General features: G+C 30.7%; 1 protein-coding gene across 1 annotated transcript in view; it reads right to left on the bottom strand.

Annotated features, from left to right (window-relative positions):
* The window catches only part of LOC107441623 (chaoptin), a 46,383-nt gene that overhangs the window by 2,570 nt on the left and 21,073 nt on the right, over positions 1–22,740 (bottom strand). Inside the window, exons 4-5 of the mRNA XM_016054955.3 lie at positions 19,899–22,705; positions 246–661 (exon numbers count right to left, since the gene is read on the bottom strand). Of these exons, the coding sequence (XP_015910441.2) occupies positions 246–661; positions 19,899–22,705 (3,223 nt within the window). The remainder of the gene's footprint in view (positions 1–245; positions 662–19,898; positions 22,706–22,740) is intronic.

The following is a 22,740-nucleotide window of genomic DNA, read 5'->3' as shown; positions in this document are numbered from 1 at the left end:
AAAAAAAATTTTTTTTTTTTGTAAATCACATTTTTGGATGTTACATAAGCTATACTCACAAAAAATTCCATCAGTTTGGGAAAATGCGTATTATATTTATATATATATAAAGCTCAAAAAGTTTTGAAATACATCTTATTAAATTTTCAGCCAATATGTCAGAGAACTAATTACCTTGAGATTGTTGCGGGGTCCTTAATTCAATATATGGACAACTTTATTAATTAATAAAATTGGCGAATGACCTGTTATATGTTGAGTTTGATAAGCATCTGTACCATCTCTCGTAACAGCAGCCAATACTTCTGGCGCCATCGAAGTCAGTCGATTATTCCTCAAGTCCAAAGTCAAATACCGGACATCGGGTAAATATTTCAACAGACCATCCGGAAACTTGCTGACCATTGTTCCACTTATGCGTATAATAAGTTCATGCGTTTGAAGTCCGGCAAATGCGTCGGGTAGTATCTTTTTCAAGTTCTGCCCATTGATGACGAGTTCTCGTATCTTGGTTCCAAATGCCCTCTGGACTTGATGAGACAAGATGGACTCTTCTATGTTGATGACCACTTTCTTGAGTGCCGATGCTTGGGAAAGGAGTTCTTGGAGGCGGAAGGAACGAACGGAAGCATAGGAATCTGTTTTGATTGAGGTTAGGAATCTGCAAATAGAAATGCAATTGGTAAGATTAACGCTAATAAAGTGATCCCGAGAAGCGGTGTTTCAGGGGATAGAGAGCTTGCCTCTTAATCAGGTGACCCAGGTCCGAATTCTAGCGATTGCAGATCGATACGAATTCAGCACCCGGCTAACATCGACATAGTACTGATGTAAAAATATCCTCAGTGGTAGACACATTATCGGTTAGAATTCCTTTGCAGTCGGGCTAATCATAAGAAGTTTTCGTGTTTTTCCTCTCCATGTAACGCAAATGCGGATTAATTCCATCAAAAAGTTCTCCATGAAGGCAAATTTAGCCTAATTCCTTATCCAGGAGTTCCCTTGTCTACTGGATTGGGTGCAAATTTACAATACAGAGTTGAACATTGGTAATCGTAAACTCAAAATTGGGCTGGTTGTTCAACGACGGTAATAAAATAAAATAAAGTGACCCAGAAGAAAAAAGAGATCGCCCTTATCAAATTGCATTCAAATAAAAGGATTTTGAGGAATTCAGCACCATTTTAATGACTTGAAAGAGTGGACGGAAATATGATAGTTAATTTGTGCTAACTTTGAATTAAATTTTAAATCGGACACAAAACATACTTTCTATGAATAAGCATATCTGTTTTTCGTAGGATTCTAATTTTTCATCATTAAAATATGAATCGTAGCCACAATATGGTTCAATATTTTAACCAGGAGAATCGTTGCGAGTTTAAAGTCTACCCTTTATACTTGTTTTATTTTTTATTAATTGGTAATTATTAATTAATTATTAATCATAATGCAGTATACTTCTTCAATATGCCGGTAAAATGCAATAAGCTTTAGCGAATAAGGCTTATAGTCTTAACGAATGTATTAAGCCTTGGCTTAGCGTTTGAATAATCTCGTTCATATTTTTCATTAGTTTTAAGGCTGATTGTAATAAGCCTAAATTATAAGGTTGAGTAGGAGAATTTCCAGATTAGCTTGGCAATACAATGAAGATATTTACATAAAGAGCTGGAATTTTTCATTAGATTACGACACACAGATCAGAATCTTTGTTGATAGTTTTGAGTAGGGAGAGTCGGGTAGCCACACCCACTTAAGGAGTATTGCTTATATTTCTGTATAATATTGAGTAATAATCAATATTTTTGTACGTTTCTATTGTTTTATCATCTAATTAAATAATGCAAAAAGAATAAACCAAAAAAAATAGTTTAACTTAAAAAAATAGAAATTTAAAAAAACATGTTTTTCAGCTCTTTTCAAAATTTGTCGGGTAGCCTCGCCCAGTTGCAAAAATCATGTTTTTTTACTGTTTTTTCAGGTGTAAATGAAAATGACCAATGTATTGACAATAGATAAACCTCATTTATCATTTTTATCACAAAATTCAACCGATTTTTCTTAATTTCATGACTACTGTATTCAACATATTTTCAAAACTATTATTTACCATGTTACCAGCTGCATAAATACTTGAAACTTTGAAAATAATATTTTTTTTAATATAACAATTAATGTCCGATGGGCCATTGACTTGAAAAATATTCTATATACATGAAATTGACAGTGGGCGGGGGTACCCGACACTCCCCTAAATATAAAGTAAAGTCAATCAAAATACAATAGTGTTTAAAGTAAACCATTAACTAAAACCATTCTACCAGAAAAGGATGGAGAAAACCGGTTCCTGACAAAAGTATTCCAATCCCACTACAGACAAAACATATTTCTGATGATTTAAATCCCTGCTTTGCCCTAATTTACCTCGTTAATAATTAGTTCAAGGTAGAAAATAAGTTTTTTCTCTAATTTATATATATTTTTTCACTGACAAGGGAAACTAGGGAAGTGTGACTCGTCAATTTTGAAATAAACTAGTAGGATGTATGCCTTATGAAGAATAATTTTAGGGGGCAACATTCGTTTCGGCCCATAGAGGGTCCTATGAGAGATAAAAAATAATTAAGTATGTAGAAAAATCGGTATTTCATTACTTCAATGCAGACTATTAGTTATTGTAATTATCTCATACTCCAATTAATTTTGTGCTACTTTCACGTACTATATAATGCATATTTATTGTCAAAATTGATTTCGAAAATTTTATATATCTGTAGTTTTTCAGAAGAAAAAAAATTGGCATTTTAAAAAAAAATAAATTTGGCATCAAATTTTTTAAATTTTTTTTTTCAAAAAATTTTCCAATATTAAAACTAGTAAACAGTAATAAATTTCATTTATATGAGAGTCGAAATATAATACGCATTTTCCCAAACTGATGGAATTTTTTCATATTTAATGTGTATCCAAAAATGTGATTTAAAAAAAAAAATTTTTTTTTTCATATTGTTAGATCTTGCAAAAAAATCTGAAATAATTTATGTGATTGCATAAAATTAAATTGCATTTATAAAAATGTTTTCAAATTTGTTTGGCGGGAAATTTGAACTTAAAAAATGTTTAATATTTCAATTCGATTTTTTTCATAAAAGATCAACTGTACTGTATACACAAAATTTGAAGTGATATGTCACTTTAAGTGGAAAATCCGTTGATATCTATGTCCTGTGAATTGTTCAATATTTTGTCAAAACATTGCTATCTTTATAATATTATTTTTATATCTGATATCCTAGCTAATTTTTGAAATATTTAACTTTAAAAGTTGGCATTAGCTAGGATATCAGGTATAAAGATAATTGTATGAATAATATTTCAAAAATAGCAATGTTTTGACAAAATATTGAACAATTCACAGGACAATTTTTTTTAATAATATTTTAATTTTTTGGCAAAAAATTTAAATTTTTTTGAAACTTATTTTTTTTTCATTTTTTTACCAGTTGTGCAATAAAAAAAATTAAGAAAAAAAATGTGTCTATTAAAGCGACAAATACTTACAAATTTTGTTTATATAGTACGGTTGACCTTTCAAGAAAAAAAGAAAATCATTGAAAACTGAAATATTTTTTTAAGTTCAAATTTCCCGCCAAACAAATTTGAAAACATTTTTATAAATGCAATTTAATTTTATGCAATCACATAAATTATTTCAGATTTTTTTGCAAGATCTAACAATATGAAAAAAAAAAAAATTTATAAATCACATTTTTGGATACACATTAAATATGAAAAAATTCCATCAGTTTGGGAAAATGCGTATTATATTTCGACTCTCATATAAATGAAATTTATTACTGTTTACTAGTTTTAATATTGGAAAATTTTTTGAAAAAAAAATTTCAAAAATTTGATGCCAAATTTTTTTTTTTTTTAAAAATGCCAATTTTTTAAATTTTTTTTTCTGAAAAACTACAGATATATAAAATTTTCGAAATCAATTTTGACAATAAATATGCATTATATAGTACGTGAAAGTACCATAAAATTAATTGGAGTATAAGATAATTGCAATAACTAATAGTCTGCATTGAAGTAATGAAATGCCGATTTTTCTACATACTTAATTATTTTTTATCTCTCATAGGACCCTCTATGGGCCAAAACGAATGTTGCCCCCTAAAATTGTTCCTCATAAGGCATACATCCCACTAGTTTATTTCAAAATTGGCGAGTCACACTTCCCTAGTTTCCCTTGTGAGTGTAAGCTTTAAAAGTAACCGCTACAGAATCACCTGCATAACGCCCCCTATAGTTAAGTTTTAGAAAGTGTTCCAAAAATAGTCGGCTTTTAAAATGTATTTAAGGAAATCTTCAGGTGTGAACAATTATTTACGTTTAAATAATAACTTACGTTTAAAATAAATAATAATTACATTCGTGAACTAATCAGTCATTTAAAAATAAAACACTAATTATAAATTTGTATCCATTCAATCAAAATGTTTAGTAAATAGCTGAGAATAATTAAAACAAATATTACTTAAAGTACTTTCACTTTACTTTTCTATCTGTATAAGAGAATCAATAAAATTATTCCATATTTTCGTTACTGTTCGTTAGATATTAATACAATAAAGAGTATTAGTATTTTTCATGAGTTTTAATTAATCTATAACAATTGCCAGATTCAAAAAAAATACTGTTGGTTTTATGTCGTTGTTAACTTCATTTGTGAAAATGAATTGTAGGAGATTTATCTAATTAACTACCTTCAAATAATTTTGATTGCATTTTATTTGAATACAAATTCGAGAAAATTTTCATTCAAACAGTCCATGCTTTTCTTCTAGTAATTCTACGAAATTGCTTCCATGCCTGGATATCGCGAGAAAAAGTTACTAAAGAGTAATTTAATTGAAAGATAAAAGCAAAAGCGCTGATCTGCATTGGTAATTAAAAGGGATTCAATTAAAAATAAAACGTTTAAATGAGAAAACAGTTTCAATAAAACTACTTTGTACTTTTGTCTTTAAAATTAAATATGTTACCCCTGTCGCATTTCTGTCAAACGCAAAAAGAAATTTAAGGGGAAAAAATTTAGCACATTTTAAGAAGAAAAAAAAACGTTATAGATGTGAACATTAAATTTTGAGTTATTTTTGTCAAATTTGTATATTGTTTCATTTTTTTTGGTACCACGAAAGCAGCGAAAACTATTCGAAAGTCAATTAGTATTAGTAGTAGTAGTATTAGTATTTTTTTTCAGCTACGTATTTCTATATATGAATGTGTGTACAGTGCACCAAAAAAAGGATCACCGAGAAAAACTCTTAATTTAATGATCGTAACTTCATGTTCTAGAACTAATTCTCAATGAGAGGGTGACGTCAAATATACTAATTAATTCGTTCAGACAATAATTTAAGTTACAAAATCAGGCACAAAAACGCACTTTCTCTTAACAAACATGCCCTTTTTTCAACGGATTTAAATTTCTGACCCCCAAAATATGGAGGGTAACCGTAATTTTGGAAATATGGTCTTCATAGTTTGGTCAGGAGAGCGATCCCAAGTTTGGATCCCTTAATGTTAATTTTACGTATTGCGCATTTCACCTTATCTGGGGAATTTCTTAAGGAAATTTAAAAAAATTTGTAATTACAAAATGTGAGCAAAATCGGTTAAATACTCAAAAAGAGAAATCAAACTTTAAGGAAGCAGCATATTTAAAATTCGATTTTTCAGGAACTATTCAGCCGATTTCGCTTAAAATTTGTATTTTGCCATGAAAAATTTACAAAATTAAAAATGACGTAAAAAGTTGTGTACCTTACAATTGAAATTGAAAGTAATAAAAGCTAATAAATATTTACTAAAATTAATTTTTTGCATGGAATTATCTTTGGATAAACGAATTTTATAGATGGGTGCAAAAATTCTTGAACTCGTTTAAAAAAATTCTTGAAATATGGCGAAATACACAAAAAGTAAAACTAACATGAAGGGGTCTAAACTATAGATCGCTCTCCAAACAAAACTGTGGGTACCATATTTCCCAAATTGCAGCTACCTCTTATGCTTAGGGGGTCAGAAATTTGAATCCGTTGAAAAAAAAAGTGTGTTAAATCAGAGAAAGTTCGTTTTTGTGCCTGATTTCGTAACTTAGAATATCGTCGTCACTAATTAATTACCATATTTGAGACCACCCTCTCAAACCATTAGGAAAAAGTCCTAGAAGGTGAAGATCTGATCATTAGGATCAAAAGTTATTTCAGGTGGTCCGTTTTTTCAGTTCACTGTACATCTTTCGTTTTTAAAATTAATATATTTTAAATTAATTATGGAGCTTTAAAAGTTTTCTCTTTGTTTTTTTTAAACAGTTTATCGTCTTTTTCTGACGTAAAAAAACGTATTGCAATAGAATTTTAAATTTTAAAATCGCATACTCTTATTGCAGAAAAAAAGGTCTTTGGCTTTTTTTTCAAAATTTCAAACTAGATTCTGTTTACTTTCATAAATTTATTGCATATTTCTCTTCTTAGTCACTTGGACAGGATACATCTTCTTGGAGATGAATATGTTTATTTTAGTTAATTTTTAACTTATCTATAAAATTGTTTGTTTGTATTCAAAGTTCTTTTTTATTTTTCAATTCTAAAATTTGCCAATTGTTGGCAAAAAATTCATATTTTTCTCATTTTCGGAGGACAACATGTCCGTATAGTCAACTTTCGAGTCAAAAGTACACTTTAACTATTTTAGTTAAAAACGCAAGTAAAATGTTTTGAAACGGGCAGGACGAGAAGGAAAATAAAGATTTTATATTTACATTTATGTTAATTAATATAAAGAAATTTTTTAATTTTTTTGCCTGCATCTTCATTTGTTAGCTCCCACCAACTTGACCCTGTGTCTAAGGCAAAATGTCTGTTCCTGAGCTTTGAGAGAGAATGACGTTTTTTTTTTCCTGTAATTTCTGTTAATTCTCTTAACTCCTTCGGGGGCAATGATCAAATATATACGATCACGAGATTCTCCCTTCACGGCCCAAAGTATCATGTATGAAAAGAGATTTTCTTATTCTAGTGGCCCAAGATCACACGGACGTAAATCTTAATACGACTCTCTCAAGGCGGGGATAGCCTGGTTGTTGGGACACTGGGCCCATGTTGAAGAGATCGTGGGTTTGATCCCAGCCGACCGAAGACTTCCCATGTAGTAAATGGTGACTGATGCACTTTAAATCTGTCGGGTCACAAAGTCCTCCACGTTCCCATAACAAATCAATACCTCTGGAGGGTACTGATCCAAGAGCTCCCTTGTCTTATGGATTGGGCTTAAAATTACAAGGATACGGAGTTGAACATTGACAGTCGTAAACCAAGAATTGGGTCAGCTGTTCAACAACGGTTATAAAATACGAACGATTCTCCCGTCAAAACGTACTCCTTAGTCTTAGTACGCATAAACTTGGAGTTTTCGGGGCTGGGAAAGTACTTCTTTCTTCATCCAGAATCCTGATAGTTAAAGACCTGGTCCTTAAAAATCGAATGGTACTGGAACAAATACTTTTATTTATTTTTTACACATTGTAATCCATTTTGCATTTTACTTGATATATTATGAAAACAATCAAAAATATGAATTTCAAACAACATAAGGGATTGTTAGCAGCTATTTATTTTAAGGACTTTTAACTTAATAACTAAAATTTTGCTCGCTATAGAAATGAAATGCATCTTGATTTTTATCTGTCGCTTTATCGATGGTTTGTATTACTGTGAGTTGGAGTGGTGAAAGAAGTGAATGTAGCGATCTGTAAAAAAACTGAGCATTTAGTGTTCCAAATGTTAACGCGCGTGGTTGTTGCCAGTAGCATATTTAAAATAAAGTATAAAGTAAATTAAAATAGAAGTGTGAAGTGTTAAATGCAACTAAAGCGAAACATTAAAGCAAAACTAGATCAAAAGAACTGAAGTTGACGAGTAATAGCGATCTGTGGGTCAGTGAAGCATTTTTTTTTAAAATTAAAAACTGCCCATGTCCAAGGCCACGTCTAAACTGAGGCTTGATGAATTCAGTTGATAATTGATTGAGCTTAGCCGAACTGAGCCCATGTCCAAGAGTTCATAGGTTCGATCCCCTCCTGCCGAAGACTCCCCATACAGTAAATGGAGACTGATGGACGTTAAATCTGTCGAGTCGCAAAGTCCTCCACATTCACATGATAAATCAACACCTCTGGGGGTACTGATCCGGGAGTTTCCTTGTCTTCTGGATTGGTTCAAATTTACAAGGCTACGGGATTGAACATTTGTAGTCGTAAACCCAAAATTGGGTCGGCTGTTCAACGACGGATATAAAATAAAATTAAATTAAAAGCCGACTGTTTCAGACGAGCGATAGTTTAATACCTGCAAAAGTAAACAACGAGGACCCATGTTTTCACAGCAGGGAACTGAGAAAGATATAGGCATATAAGAACATTATTCGTATTGCTAATTATTTAGATAAATAGAAAAATACTCAACATTAAAAATTATTCAAAATGATAACGAAGAAAATAAACTGTGTTTTGCATTGCATCGAAGACCTTATTTTTCCGATTGACCCAGTATTTTACTATATCGTGATTCGAGTTTGTTTTAGTCGTAGCGTTTACTAAATATTGAGGGCAATCAACTGTTCCGGCCTAGTCATATCATGTTAAAAGTGTTCATTTTAAAGACAATTTTCGAAGAAATTTCTGGGGAATTAAGGAAAGAGCTCTGTACAAAATTTTGAAAAAATATAATACGATGCTGAATTTCGAAGCTTAAAAAAATATAAAAAACTGGTTTTAAAAGTAAGGAAAAAAATAAAGTGTAATTTTCAATTTTTTGTGCATGACTTCCTGAAAAACGTGAATGTAAAGAAAAAATAAATAAATAACAGACTTATAACTATAAAACACTTTTGAAGTCTTGCAAAAATCCCAACTTTCATGTACAAGAATTACTTTAGCAACCAAATCTACTGATTAGAATTGAGTAAACGTAGTTTTAAAGTGATGGTTAAGATATCGGTAAAGCTAAGCAGTCCCACAACAGCCAATTTAAGGTTCTCATATCAACGGCATGATGGTGATAGTGAGTTCAGCATCGTGCATCGCCCGGTTTTTCTTTCAAGCTTGTAGAAATCGGCATGAAGTCACAGTGAGGATTCAGTCCAACACTACGCCATTGTGTTTCAACAACGTTTCGCAAAATATAAAAAAAAGAGAATTAAAGACTATTAAAGACTATTCAAATAAGGAAACGCGAAAAAATATCAAAACAAAAAATATTAACAAAGCAAAAGATTAAAATGTGTGAAACTCTTATTTAGAGAGCTCTTTTTTGACGATCTCTGAAAGAGATCTCATGTTGCAGTGCACTAAAGACGATGCCATACATGATTTATTTACAGAGTTGAAAGTCAAATTAGAAAAAATATATATATTCCAGAAAAAAATCAACATCTCAAACAAAAACAAAACCTTCTCATTTTTTTTAAAGCTAACTCTTTATGATATGAAATTTAAGGTAAACTTAAACAAAAAAACACAATTGTTTATTTGGTTAAAATGGTTCTATCAGTCAAAATTGATAAATTTGCTTTTGCATATAATAATATCAGTATTGTGACGCTAAATTTTATTCATGGATCCGGTTTTCATGACGCCAGCACAAGTTACATTTCCGAACCAAGAAAATGACACCGAGTAAAATTAAAATTGCTTGCGAAGATTCAAGCACCTTCGATAACATTTTGAAGTCAATAAAGGTAATAAGAAGAACGACGCTAAGAATGACCCACCTCCATTGACGATCATTTTACTGTAGAACAGAGAGTGATCGTTTCCGTGAGGTTTCACTGTAACTAAGCTGAAAACGCACAGCACAACTGTATTTAAATATTCTTCAACCTTTTTTTTTCCAATCCTTAATTAGTTTTAAACAATATACTAACCAAATTCTTTACACTGTCTAGCTGTTTCCCGAGCGGAAATACTTTCATATGAATTTGAACTATTTCCACGATATTTTTACAAAATGCTTCATGTATTGAATTTTAGTAATAATCTGTCCGGCAGCTATTAAATCACACAAAACATCGTGCTCGAGATATTTCAGTACAGTAAGCATTGAAATTATTTTCATTTCTGTCGTGAGATATGATAGAAAACTCACCCCAATGGTCCATTACGACGCTGCACTACTTGCTCACTCTCCTCTCAAACCTTAACGTCAGTTTAGAACAGCTATTTTATTTTTTATTTTATAACAGTTGTCGAACAGCTGACCCAATTTTTATGGGTTTACGACTACTAATGCTCAACTCCGTAGCCTTGTCATTTTGAACCCAATCCGGAAGACAAGGAAACTCCTGGATCAAGTATTGTTAGAAATTTTCCTTTGTGGAGGACTTTTTGATGGAGCTAACCCGCATTTGCGTTACATGTAGAGGAAGTGTACGAGAACCTCCCACGGTTAGCCCGACGGTGAGGGGACTCTAACCCATGATCCGTCTACCACTGAGGATATTTAACATCAGCACTGTGGTAGGGAGCAAGCCGGATGCGGAATTCGTATCGACTGGGATTCGAACTCGGTTCGCCTCATTGGAAGACGTACGCTCTATCCCTTGAGCCATCGTGGCTCGTATTATAGCTATTGCTCGAAAAAGGCAGGCTCCTTTACCAATAGTTGATATGACAGGTATGCGGTACTATAGCAACTATTATGTTTAAAATTTCTAGAGCCATTATAGAAAGGATCAAAAAATAAATCTAAATTGTTACTTCGTAACTAAGTTTTCATTTGTAAAAAATGCAAAATTATTTTAAATAAATACTTAACGTGTAACTAACTACTACTTAAATTATTACTTAAGATAACCTATCAAAATGATTAATAACCATAGTGTTGCCAATGCGACGACGCACCGAGAAATAAAGACGTTGAAATCACCACGGTCTCTTAGTGACGTCATAAACAGTAATTTCCAAGCCCCTGCGTTAGGGAGCAGAGCCCCTGAATTAGAGTATAATAGTATAGGAGCCTAATAACTGAGTAGCCGCCAATTTTAAGTATTTGTCATTGAGTAATGAACAACAGCTTTGTTTTTCCGTTGGTTGTACTATCCTTTATATCTATTATTATATAAATTTTAAGCATGTACAGTACCGAAATGTAAAGGCAATTATAAAAATGGTTTTAAAATTTTAACTTACAAATTCCCCACTATCTTTGATTTTTACGAAAATGAATAAATTCAATTAAACGCGACATTTATCAAGTATCAGTTAATGGACGAGTAAATGTTATTTATCTTTTATACTTTAATATTCATTTTTGCAGACTTTATAACAAGCTTTTTAATTACATAATAAAAGAAATCGTATTTCAGAATTTAAATGTTTCGGGTACTGTTTATTATTTGTTAGAGGATATTATAAAAAATAAAATTATCAAAACATTCATACTATTGTAAAACTTTTGGTTGAGAAATAAAACAAATCTAAGCACAATTTGTTTGCTTAAATATTCATGAATTTCAATATAAAACTATCCTCGAAAAGAAATATTTCAGATGTCATTAAAGAGCTGAAATTTTTATTATTTAGAAACCGGCAAAATAAACAGTTTAGTTTTATTTCTAAAAGAAAGAAAGATATTAATAACAGTGCTGATTGGCACTTAAACTTGTGTATTCTTAATGATAGTATACTATTATTTGATTTGAATTTCCTAAATATTTTACTTGGATGTAGAAAAATTTCTGTGCATTCAATGATAATAATTTAAAATAGGAATTTAAGTCACTTCATTTAAATTGCTTTTGGTAATAATTTTAAATTAGTTTTAATGAGATTATTATTCACGTTTCATGTAGCATGATTCATACTTACACAGATATATTGCTTTAGTGTATCTTGTGATGAAGTCGTAAACGATTTTTTATGACATTAAAATTAATTATTAGATTTGAAAATTAAATTTTAAGGCGAGACATTCACTGAATATGTAAAAGTATCGAAAAATAATTTATTTGGTTAGTTAAATTTTCAAATAATTCCACACACACATTTAAAAAAATTATTTCCCTATATGCGTTATTCGCAAAGTTTTGAGTGTTTTTTGAAAAAAAGTCAATGGCTTTTTCTGCAAAAACAAGCATACAAAAATATGCAAACATGCATACTTTTTTTGTTTTTTACATATTATTTGAATCCCTAGGGATTTTTTCTGTTGAACTTTATTGTAATTTTCTTCACAATCAACCTAAAATAAAATTGTGCATGGAATAAGCGCTTTGAAAATTTTGAAAATTTTTACAGCATGTTATTTATATCTGTGCATTTGATATTTTTTGAATTTTTTTCTTTTACCTTTTCAATGTTGCATAAAGGGAACCATGGAAATTTTTCTCATTGGTGTATAAGCAAATGAATGTGTAAATTTACTGCAGAAACCATAATGCGGAGATAAAAAAAAAGTTTTTTTTTATTTATTTATTTATTTTTTGCGAAAAATCTAAATGAAACTTACAGCTTTAAAGACTTAAAATTTGGAAGATTTCTATCCATTTTTTAACATTTTTTAAGAAATCTGATCCATATTATTAATTTTTGATAATTAATTGATTTACAATAAAGTGTGTATATTATGTAGCTAAGAAGATGTTAACTTTAATTTTAATTAAAAAAAAATCTGAAGATGCCCTTAATCATTGAGGAGTTAAAATCAAATTTGCATATTTTTTAGGTTTGTAGGAGTTTTTGAATTTTATTTGAAAGAATTTTTTTATAAAATCCTTTACTATTATGAAATGCAAATAATATTGTTTCATAACAGCATCAAATAGTCCTACATGTTTATTTTATTGAGTTATAACGTGTATATAATAGTGAGTTATTCTAATAAAAACTGAAAATTTAGTACTTAAAATATTTAAGTGTCATTAAATTAGCTAAAGCAAAAATATTTTACTTATCTTATAAAAGATGTGAAATATTTATTATAGTTTCCTCTTAATACAAATATGCACTTTGAGCAATTCCTAGGGTGACGTCACAAAGTTATGGAGAGGCCTTGACAATTGTTTATGGTACCACATAAGAGAAGTACGTATATTTTTTAAAGGATCGAATTATACCACATGCTGTCTAATATATTCGACTCTGCATCTAAAGATGGTGTGACAGAACTATAGAGTGTTGTGTTTAAATTCTCATTCTAACAGTAACAATTTTGATACAAAGATCTATAATTTAACTGTGCGATTTCTTTATTGATTAACCTTTTGCCTATGGCGCCTGATAACACTTTCTGTTCTGGACTATCAGTTGTACCAGCCGTAGGCAAATGGTTAATAAAGTATAGGATTATGTTAAAACAGTTTATCGAGCCAATATAAATTCGCCAGGCCGTCTTGTATAATTATGATTAAATTTTGTTGGTTGAATTGATTCTTCAAGGATGTTGTTGGTTTTTATTCTCATTGGTATCTGGGAGGTCGATTCCATTGAGGAAAACGGGCAATTACATGAAACATTGCGCAAAGTATTTCTCAACAATGAAACACGACGTTTATTTTTTATTATGTACTTCAATTCAAATAACCCTGCACTGTCAGCTTATTTTTCAATATCAAATAACACAAAAAAACCAAACCTTGTGGGAATTTCGGGAAAACCTTTAGTATTTAAATCTTATCAGATTATATTTTGCTGAAAATAAATTCTTTCAGAATAAGAAAAGGGGGAAATCTAGAAAAAAAAATCTTCAGTTAATCTTCTTTCTCGAGATTGAATTAATTACAAGTTACTTTACTAATTCATTTTACCTGCTTTGCTGAAAGAAATTAGCTAAGAGGATTTAGTAATGGTGTTAAGGATTTAGTTCAATTTTCTTTTTTTTCAATTACATGTAGTCTCGTAGCAACCATGGTTTTCTATTTTTCTCTCTTACGCTAAATTTAGAATGACTTACGCTGCTTCATATTATTCTTACAAAGCTTGATTCAGTTTTGGAGAAAAAAAATGAGAAACAAAGATTTCTAAAACAATTTAAAACGGAAGCATCTTTGTATTTTTTCTTTTTTCTAAGTTGAACTTTATGCAAACCAAAATTAATCCCACACCTAAAAGAATTAATTGCATCTAAAACTTTAAAAATTGTGACTACAACAAAACTATTCTTATTTCTGTGATGACGCATAGCTATTTTCTTTAAAAAAGTTTTTGATTTCGAGCATTGTTTTTCGAAAAAAAATGCTACATAAATATACACACTCTTAGGAAATGTAAAATAATATATAAGAGAGAAAAAATTAGCAATAAAATTATTGTTATTTACTGTTAACAATATATTATATATTATAATAATATATTGTTAAATTAACAATATATTATTATAATATATAATATAATACAATAATTTATTGTTAAATTAACAATAAATTATAACAACATAATATTTTGATTGAAGAAATTAAATCGATTAAAATCAGTTTGATTACCGGGTACTGTTGAATATCAATTATAGACGATTTAAAGACGCGGAATAACATCAGAAAACATTTGAAGCTTTTAATCATCAAACTTTATGTCATAAGACAAATAAATATAATAATTTTTAAAAAAATTAAAAACAACCATTTTATGGGTATGCAAGTAAAAGTAATAAATAAAATATTATCGTATATCACCGAAATGAAACAGCTGGCCAGACGCTAAGTGCATTGGAAAGGAATCGGTCCTCATATTGAAAATGTTATAAAAAGTTGTGAGGACTGTGCCAAATTTCAAAAAGAAAAATTACCAAAAGTTGCTATACATCCTAGAGATGATCCAGAACAAAACTGGGAATTAATTCATACGGATTACGCTGACCCCTTTGTAGGAAATCATTTTTTATTGCGCATTTGATGCTAAATCTAAATGGGCAGAAATTCGCATTCTGAAAGATGCATCTACTTCTAGTATAACTATTAAACTTTTAAATGACATTTTTTTCTTTTCATGAATTTCCTAAAATAATGGTTTCTGACAATGCCACTATCTTTACAAGTGGTGGACTCAAACTATATTGCTCTAATTACGGTATTACCCAACGTTTCATCGCACCTGGACATCCTGCCACAAATGACTTTTAGCTGAACAAACATCGACTAAAATCAATATTCAGGGAATCAGACATTTTAGAGGAGAAAGTTCAAAGAATTCTTTTTGGCTATAGTGCTACACCACTTGTGGGCTTGGGGAAAATCTCCTGCTGAACTATAACTAACCAAAAAAGTTGCAGATACAATTAGATACTATTTTTCCAAATCATCTTCATAAGTCAAAAATTTTTACTAAGCCTGTACGTTCCCTCTAAGTGGGGGAAAGGGTTCAAGTCCGTAGGTATCAAAACAATGGCGAATAGTTGAAAATCGGAATTGTAACTCGCAGACTGGAATCACGCCATTGCAATGCTAAATTGGATTCCGAACACTCTTAAGCTTTACATTTACAATATGAATTCTGCCAGAGTACTTTTACCACGCATTCCAACTAATTCTTCAGATTTGAATCCAGAAACTCCGTAACAAGGAAAGTTTATTTTCAATGTTCCTACACTACCGAAAAAGGTGCAAATTCAAGTGCCCCAAGATGGAACTTTGCCCACAATTTTACCACTTCATTCTTAGCTCAACAGGCGACAAAACAAGGAAAGTTTATTTCAAATGTTCCTACACAACCGAAGGAGGTGCAAATTCAGGTGCTCCACGATGGAACTTTGCCCACAATTTTATCACTTCATTCTTAGCGCAACAGACCACGAAACAAGGAAAGTTTATTTTCAATGTTGCTACATCACCGAAGGAGGTGCAAATTCAAGTGCCCCGAACTTTGCCCACAATTTAATCACTTCATTCTTAGCGCAAAAGACGACTAACTGGATACCTCAGAAATTATCACTTATATTAAACTTTTATTTCACCTACAATTTTAGTGGGGGAGAATTACTATAACTTAACCGCAACTGCTATGCGTTCTTATAACTTAACCGTAACTGCAATATGTTCTTCTTTTCTTGTTGTGTACTCTCAGCTTTTCCTTTTTTCTTATTAAAGTTTAATGTTGTGTTTTGCTATTCCCAGATTATATATCATATCACAGATCCTCAGATTATTTCTTACTATATCATCCATTCTCATATTCATGAATACAACGTACTGCAACAAAGTAATACGTATACATAAAAGATGTAAACAAAAACAAAACGTTTTCAAAAACAAAAGTGAAACTTATTCATTAAAAAGTTTCTCAACAGGGAGGTACCGGCATCTGTTGACATACAGACTCAACACTTTTTGTATACAAGATGCTAGTTTGAATCATCCTTCTTAAAATTCAAAATCAAGTCAAGGCTATTCATAAACTAAATTATCTGCAAAAAGATCATCGGAAATTAACAGTCTATATGCATCATGCAGCCCAATGACTAATCTATTGGGTGAAATTTTACATAATTCTCTCGCTTAAAATACATCTAGTTTTTTTCTTCCTATTCGTATGTCTTCTGTAGCAGTATAGGTCTTAAGTGATTGAAATACTATATAAATAAAAATATGCAGAAGGATTTTTTGTTTATTTTTTTTTGCGAATGATTTTCTAGCGGCTTCAAAAACGTTTGCAACCCTGTGTGTATTTTTTATTCTTCCTCTTTGTTCTTTCGTTTTGGCTACGTTATTTTGAACCACTCTGTAGAAAAAAGTTCATTATTGAATACCTTATGTATGCAACATCTATATAAAAGTGTTAAAATAACATCTTATTGTGATAATCTTGCTACTCGGACTATGGATTTCTATTCCAATATTTCAAAATTGGATGGAAATATCTCGAACACATTTATAAATTACATCTTTATAAAAAGTCTTACTGATTTTTTTTCTTCTTTCAACAATCTCTTTGCCAAATTATTTCTTAGAGTTCCTGGGGTGCTTATCGCATACAAAAATCGCTCAACAGTGACCCGGATTACGACATCTTTTGAGAAGTGGGATCACGTACTTTAGTTATCCTTTCATCAAACTATCCCATCATTATGTTTCGTCCGCATGTCAAGCCCAAGCTATAACATGACAAGAATTATTGTGCAGCATGATTTGCTTTAAGCTAAAATGTCTCCAGATTTTTACCTTTTTTTCAATAGAAAGTATGTTTAAAAAACCGAAATATAAGAAAAATTAAAAATATATTGAGAGGAATAAATAACTACAGTAGCAAGCGAATTAGTTGAATCAAACACATATTTTGAAAAACGGCAGTAAAAAATTTTAAACATATTTTATGTTTTAGCCTTTCGATTTTAGTGCCAAATTTTAGCATTAATTCTAACAGTTTTTTTTTTCAGTTTCCTAGATTTTATTCCTCTCTATACCATATTTGAATCAATGAGCAATGATTATTTGTTGGTTCAACAATCCGTTTTTGGGAGTCTTTACTTTCATATAGTCCATAGACATTCTATGGGATAATAATATGGCGAATTTCCAGGTCACTCTAGAAAAGTCTCATTGTTTTAGACAATGTTATCCATGTTTTTTATGTTATTTTTTATTTTTAGTCACAATGAGTAGAACAATCTGGTTGGCCTTTTGTGCTGTCTTGTTTAATTCAGGCTTCACTTTTTCTGTCCTTATTTTCTTGTACTAATTACTGAACAACATTCCTGCAACAGTTACGACTGGTTCTATATCTTTGTATAAAAATTGATTTTTGTATAAAAGTTGCCACCAAAATGTTTTTCTTAAGGCGACAAGGGACTTTCAAAGAAGCAAAAACTTGTCAAAAAATCGATATTTTGCATTTTATATTTTTGAAATCTAGGCATTTAACTGAACATTTAAAAAAAAAAATTCTGGAATAAGAGCAAAATTGATGAAGTTATGGCCATTTCAGTTTTGACCACACCCCTTTGTTTACCTTTTTTTGCCTGCTTAAAATTAGTTAAAATTAGTTTAGTTTAAAATTAGATTTAAATTAGTTGAATATTTTGTTAATTTTTTTAAAAAAATTTAAAGTTTATAATTATTAAACTAGCTCATTAGACAAGATTTATAGGTATTTATATCAAAAACAAGAAATATTTGTTCAGAAGTAAAATTTGCAATGAAAAAGTAGTAAAAGTCATTTTTCTCAAAATGTCTTTTTTGACAAATTTACAAATTTCAAACTGTTCCAGCGTAATGAATTTTCATTCTATTGACCTGAGAATTTAATGCTATATATTTATGAATATTATTAACATTTTGTTGGAAAAGTTTTTTGAATTAAGAGAATAGAATTTTTTTTATACATGATATTTTATAGAGGAATGATGATTTTTTCCTAAAAATGTAGGTTTTTTACTGTTTTTTTAATGTTATTCGTTTCTATAATAAAAAATAGAAAAAGTACTCCCAACATTTTTTTCAATATTACCTAATATGTAATATTTTAAAAGAATTTTGTCATTTTGACAAAATTTCAGACGCGAGGAGTAATATAAAAAAACATAAAAAATTCAAAAATTTTAATTTTTTAATTTCTTAAATTTTGAAATATTTCTTTGAAATTTTGTATAAAAGTTGTTTTTAACAATATAAATGTATTCTGAAAATTTCAAGCAAATCCCTTGATAATTTCAAAAAAAAAAATTTGAAAGTCCCTTGTCGCCTTAAATAAAGTTCATAAAGACAGCAATTTAATACCCTTGATTGAATTAATACGCTCGCATTACTGCGAGCGTATTAATTCAATCAAGGGTATTACATAATTACTGCATCATTTAAATTGTTTAAAATATTATGAACACTATGAAAATTTTTAAAAAGATTACAAGTTGTAGTCAGAGCTTTATTATTTAAAAAAAATTATAATTTTCACGTTTAATTCACGCAATTGAGACCGTTTATGGACTTGCCAGAAATATGAAGAAAAAAATAGTTATAATGTATGCAAACACTTGGCACCAAAATCAAAAGGAGAGAACATAAAATATTTTGAAAAATCCCTATTGTTGCTTTTCAAAACACAAGTTTGATTCATTTAATACTCTCACTACTGTAGTTAGTTAAGCAATAATTTTTTAACCTCAATAGGTATTAACACTTAGGGTCGAATTTTTCCTTCGAATTTTAATATATATCCGTAAAGCTTTTTAAAAAAAAAATACAATTTTGCGCGCAACAACAAAACTAGTTTTTCGAGTGGCAATTCTATACAAAAACGTATTTTAGATTTTTTCTTAGATTTTAATTTTCTGAATCTAAAAATAACATAAAGATGGGTTCTTAATGTCAGGATTCTATTTTTCAGAATTAAGGGAAATATCAAGTTTTGTGAAAAAAAGAAAAAAAACTTTGTCTTTACAAAAGCTGTAATTTTAAAATAATGATATCTTTGTCTCCACTTTTTAGTAAAGCGTCTGTATTTAAAAGATTGCTTGGCGTGCTTGTTTTTATCGAAAAATAATTTGAATGGTGTATAAACTTACCCAAACTTCTCCTAAATAGACCAATGGGGAATATGCAAATACATTTACCCTAATTTATAAAGTTATAATATTATATATAAAAAGTCATATATAATCCGTCTACAAGAATCCAATCTTTTCAGCAAAAAGTGACTTCTATCCAAATATTTAAGTTTTAAATTTTGCCTCAGAGATTTTCAATTAGAATGTTCTTAAATAGTTTATACAAAAGAAATTTTACAAAATGCTGCTTAAAAGAATTTAAAATTTTCTTACATTTATAGTTCGTATACATATTGGTTCTAATTCATAAGATACTGTTTATAGACATTTTGAAATGAATTACGTAAATATAGTTACCTTAATTCATAAAGTGTCCGAGAATCCAATCTCTTCAGCAGAAGGCCACTTATATCCAAGTATTTGAGTTTAACCAATCCAGAGAAACTACTTATCCCCAGCACTTCTATGGGATTTCGAGATATGTCTAATACGAAGAGCTTGCGCATCTTATTCCAAAGATGCATGGGAACACTCTGCAGTAAGTTACCAGATATATCCAAGTTCCTTAAATTCCGACACTTCTCAAAAACATGTTGAGACATGTTGTACAGGAAATTATCCTTCAAATTCAACAGATGAAGATGCGGAAGCGGCAATGTAGACACAGATATTAAACTAGCGTTCTGCAAATGGAGTGATCGCAATAAAACCAATGATATCAAAGGATTTTCGTGGAGTATTTTTTGCAGTGGATTGTGGGACACGTCTAGTTCAATCAAGCTGCTCAGACCGTGGAAGCTCTGTTCATGAAGGAAGGATATAATGTTGGAAGACAAATTCAAAGTCTGCAGTCTGCTTAAACCCGAAAAACTATCCGCACATATGTTTCGTATTGCATTTTGCGATATATCCAGGTCTCTTAAAGTCAGTCTTAACGATGTTAATGCTTTTATGGGAGATTCGGTAAGACTATTTCTGGACAGGTTTATCCTCTCAAGTTTGGTGTCATCGAACGTTCCCTCCTCAATCACACCGATGTTGTTGTAACTTATATCCAAAACTCGCAATTTATCCATGCCTCTGAAAGTCAGGTTGTTCACATCGGATATGTTGTTATGATCTATTGTTAAAATTTGTGTATATCTGCAACAGTCAAAGCTTGACCTGTCCAGATAATTATAAGAGTTACAAGATAAGCGTAGGATTTGCAAGTGCGGTAGGAGAGTCTTTGGAAGATCTGAAATATTATTTTTGGAGGCTAGCAAATGAAGCAAATATTCACTGCTACTTAAAAACAAGGAATCCGGTATCACAGATAACTGATTATTCGTGAGATCTAGAGTTCGGAGCTTTAGTGGGAATGCAGAATTATTGGCATGATCTAGCTCTTTGAGTTGATTATTGGACAGATTTAAATATATCAATCCAGTTTCTCCATCAATCGCATTGAATGAGAAAAAATCCAAATAGTTATTTTGCAGATAGATATTGGATAGTTTTGTCAAATTATTGAATGCTGATGGTTCAATTGAAGATATTTCATTTTCAGACAAAACAATTGTATGTAGGTAGGGGCAATTTGAAAAAGAAAAGTTTTCAATCGAAGTTATCTTATTATCGTACAACACCACTGTAGACAAATGTGAAATTGATTCAAATGTACCACTTTTTAAAGTTTTCAGTTCATTGTGACTTAAATGGACGGTACTTAAGTACGTATGAGAGGCCATCTTAAATAACTCACTAGAAATATCTGCTAAATCATTGTCACTAACGTCTAAATGACGTAACTTTTTCAGCTCACCGACACTGGCTGATGAGAGTAGCGATATGTTATTGTGGTCCAACTGAAGCCATTCCAAATTATGTAAGTCTTTTATGAAAGTTTCCACTGGGTAATTGTACTCAGAGAATGCTGAAGTTAAGTCTAAAACTTCTAGAGTTTTCTTGAGCGGTAAAAACACTAATTGATCAACGTACATAAGGTTATTAAATGAAAGTTTCAGTTCTTTAAGTTTTGTTAAATAAATAAATGAACCTCCTGATAAATATGTCATTTTATTATTGGCTAAGCTTAGCATGGTTAAGCTTTGACCCCAGCCTTCAAAGTCATCTCTGTATATTTTATGTATCCGGTTGTCCTGGAGACTGAGGCGGACCAGTTTTGACAAGGATTTTAAAGTCTTCTTCGGAACATGGTGCAGCATGTTTCCCGATAAATCTAATATCTCCAACGTACCTCTACAGCCATGCAGATCTCCTCTTCCTAATTGCCGCAGTAGATTGCTTTTGAGTGATAAATAAATCAATGATTTCAAGTCATTGATTGCAGATGGAAACAGATCTAGCAAGTTGAAGCTTAAATCCAGCGTTTTTAGTGTCGTTTCAATTCCAACGAAAGCGTCAGAATGTATGTTTATTATGCGGTTGTTTGCCAAAACCAGTCTTTCCAGTTTCGTCCCTTTAAAGCTCCGAGCAGAGAGTGTCCGTATGAAATTGAAATCCACGTGCAGCTCTTTAATGGTGAAAGAACCATTGAACACACATTCTGGAAGGTGCGTCAGCAAGTTATTGCTCAGTTCCATCTTCTCCAAACTATGGACACTCAAATGGAAAGGGCAAGGGAGTTTATGGATAAGGTTACCAGATAGATACAAAAAGCGCAAGTGCTTTAGATAATATATAGCATGAAGAGGCACTTTCTTCAGTATATTGTTGGAAAGGGACAGAGATCTTAAATAGGAGGGGAAAGAGTTCGTTCCAACATCATGAACAAAATTACCCTCAAGATCCAATAAACGAAGGTTGATGAGACTCAAAAAGGCACCCTCGGGAATTGTTGTAATGGAGTTTGAACCCATGAACAAGCTGCTGAGAACATTTTTGCAGTTTAGTTGTGTCCACTTAAAGTTATGGATATCGTCTATATGGTTTCCTTTCAAATTTAACCACTGGAGATTGTTCAGTGAACTGAGAGGCTGAAGTGGAAATTCATTTATCTGATTCTGACTTAAATCTAGAGTAGTCAGAATATTTTCCAAACCACTGAATGTCCAAGGAGAAATATAAATGATGTTATTCTGCATTAAATGCAAGGATGCTACGTTTGTGCCTTCAAACAGATTATTATTCAATATCTCTAAACCTGAGCGTATGATAGTCACCTGAAATTAAAATAAATATATATATATATATATAA

The sequence above is a fragment of the Parasteatoda tepidariorum genome, chromosome 1 (assembly GCF_043381705.1).
Source record: "Parasteatoda tepidariorum isolate YZ-2023 chromosome 1, CAS_Ptep_4.0, whole genome shotgun sequence".
In the NCBI taxonomy this organism is placed as follows: Eukaryota; Metazoa; Arthropoda; class Arachnida; order Araneae; family Theridiidae; genus Parasteatoda; species Parasteatoda tepidariorum.
Note: the sequence above shows the minus strand (reverse complement) of the source record. Positions and strands in the feature narration are given on the sequence as shown.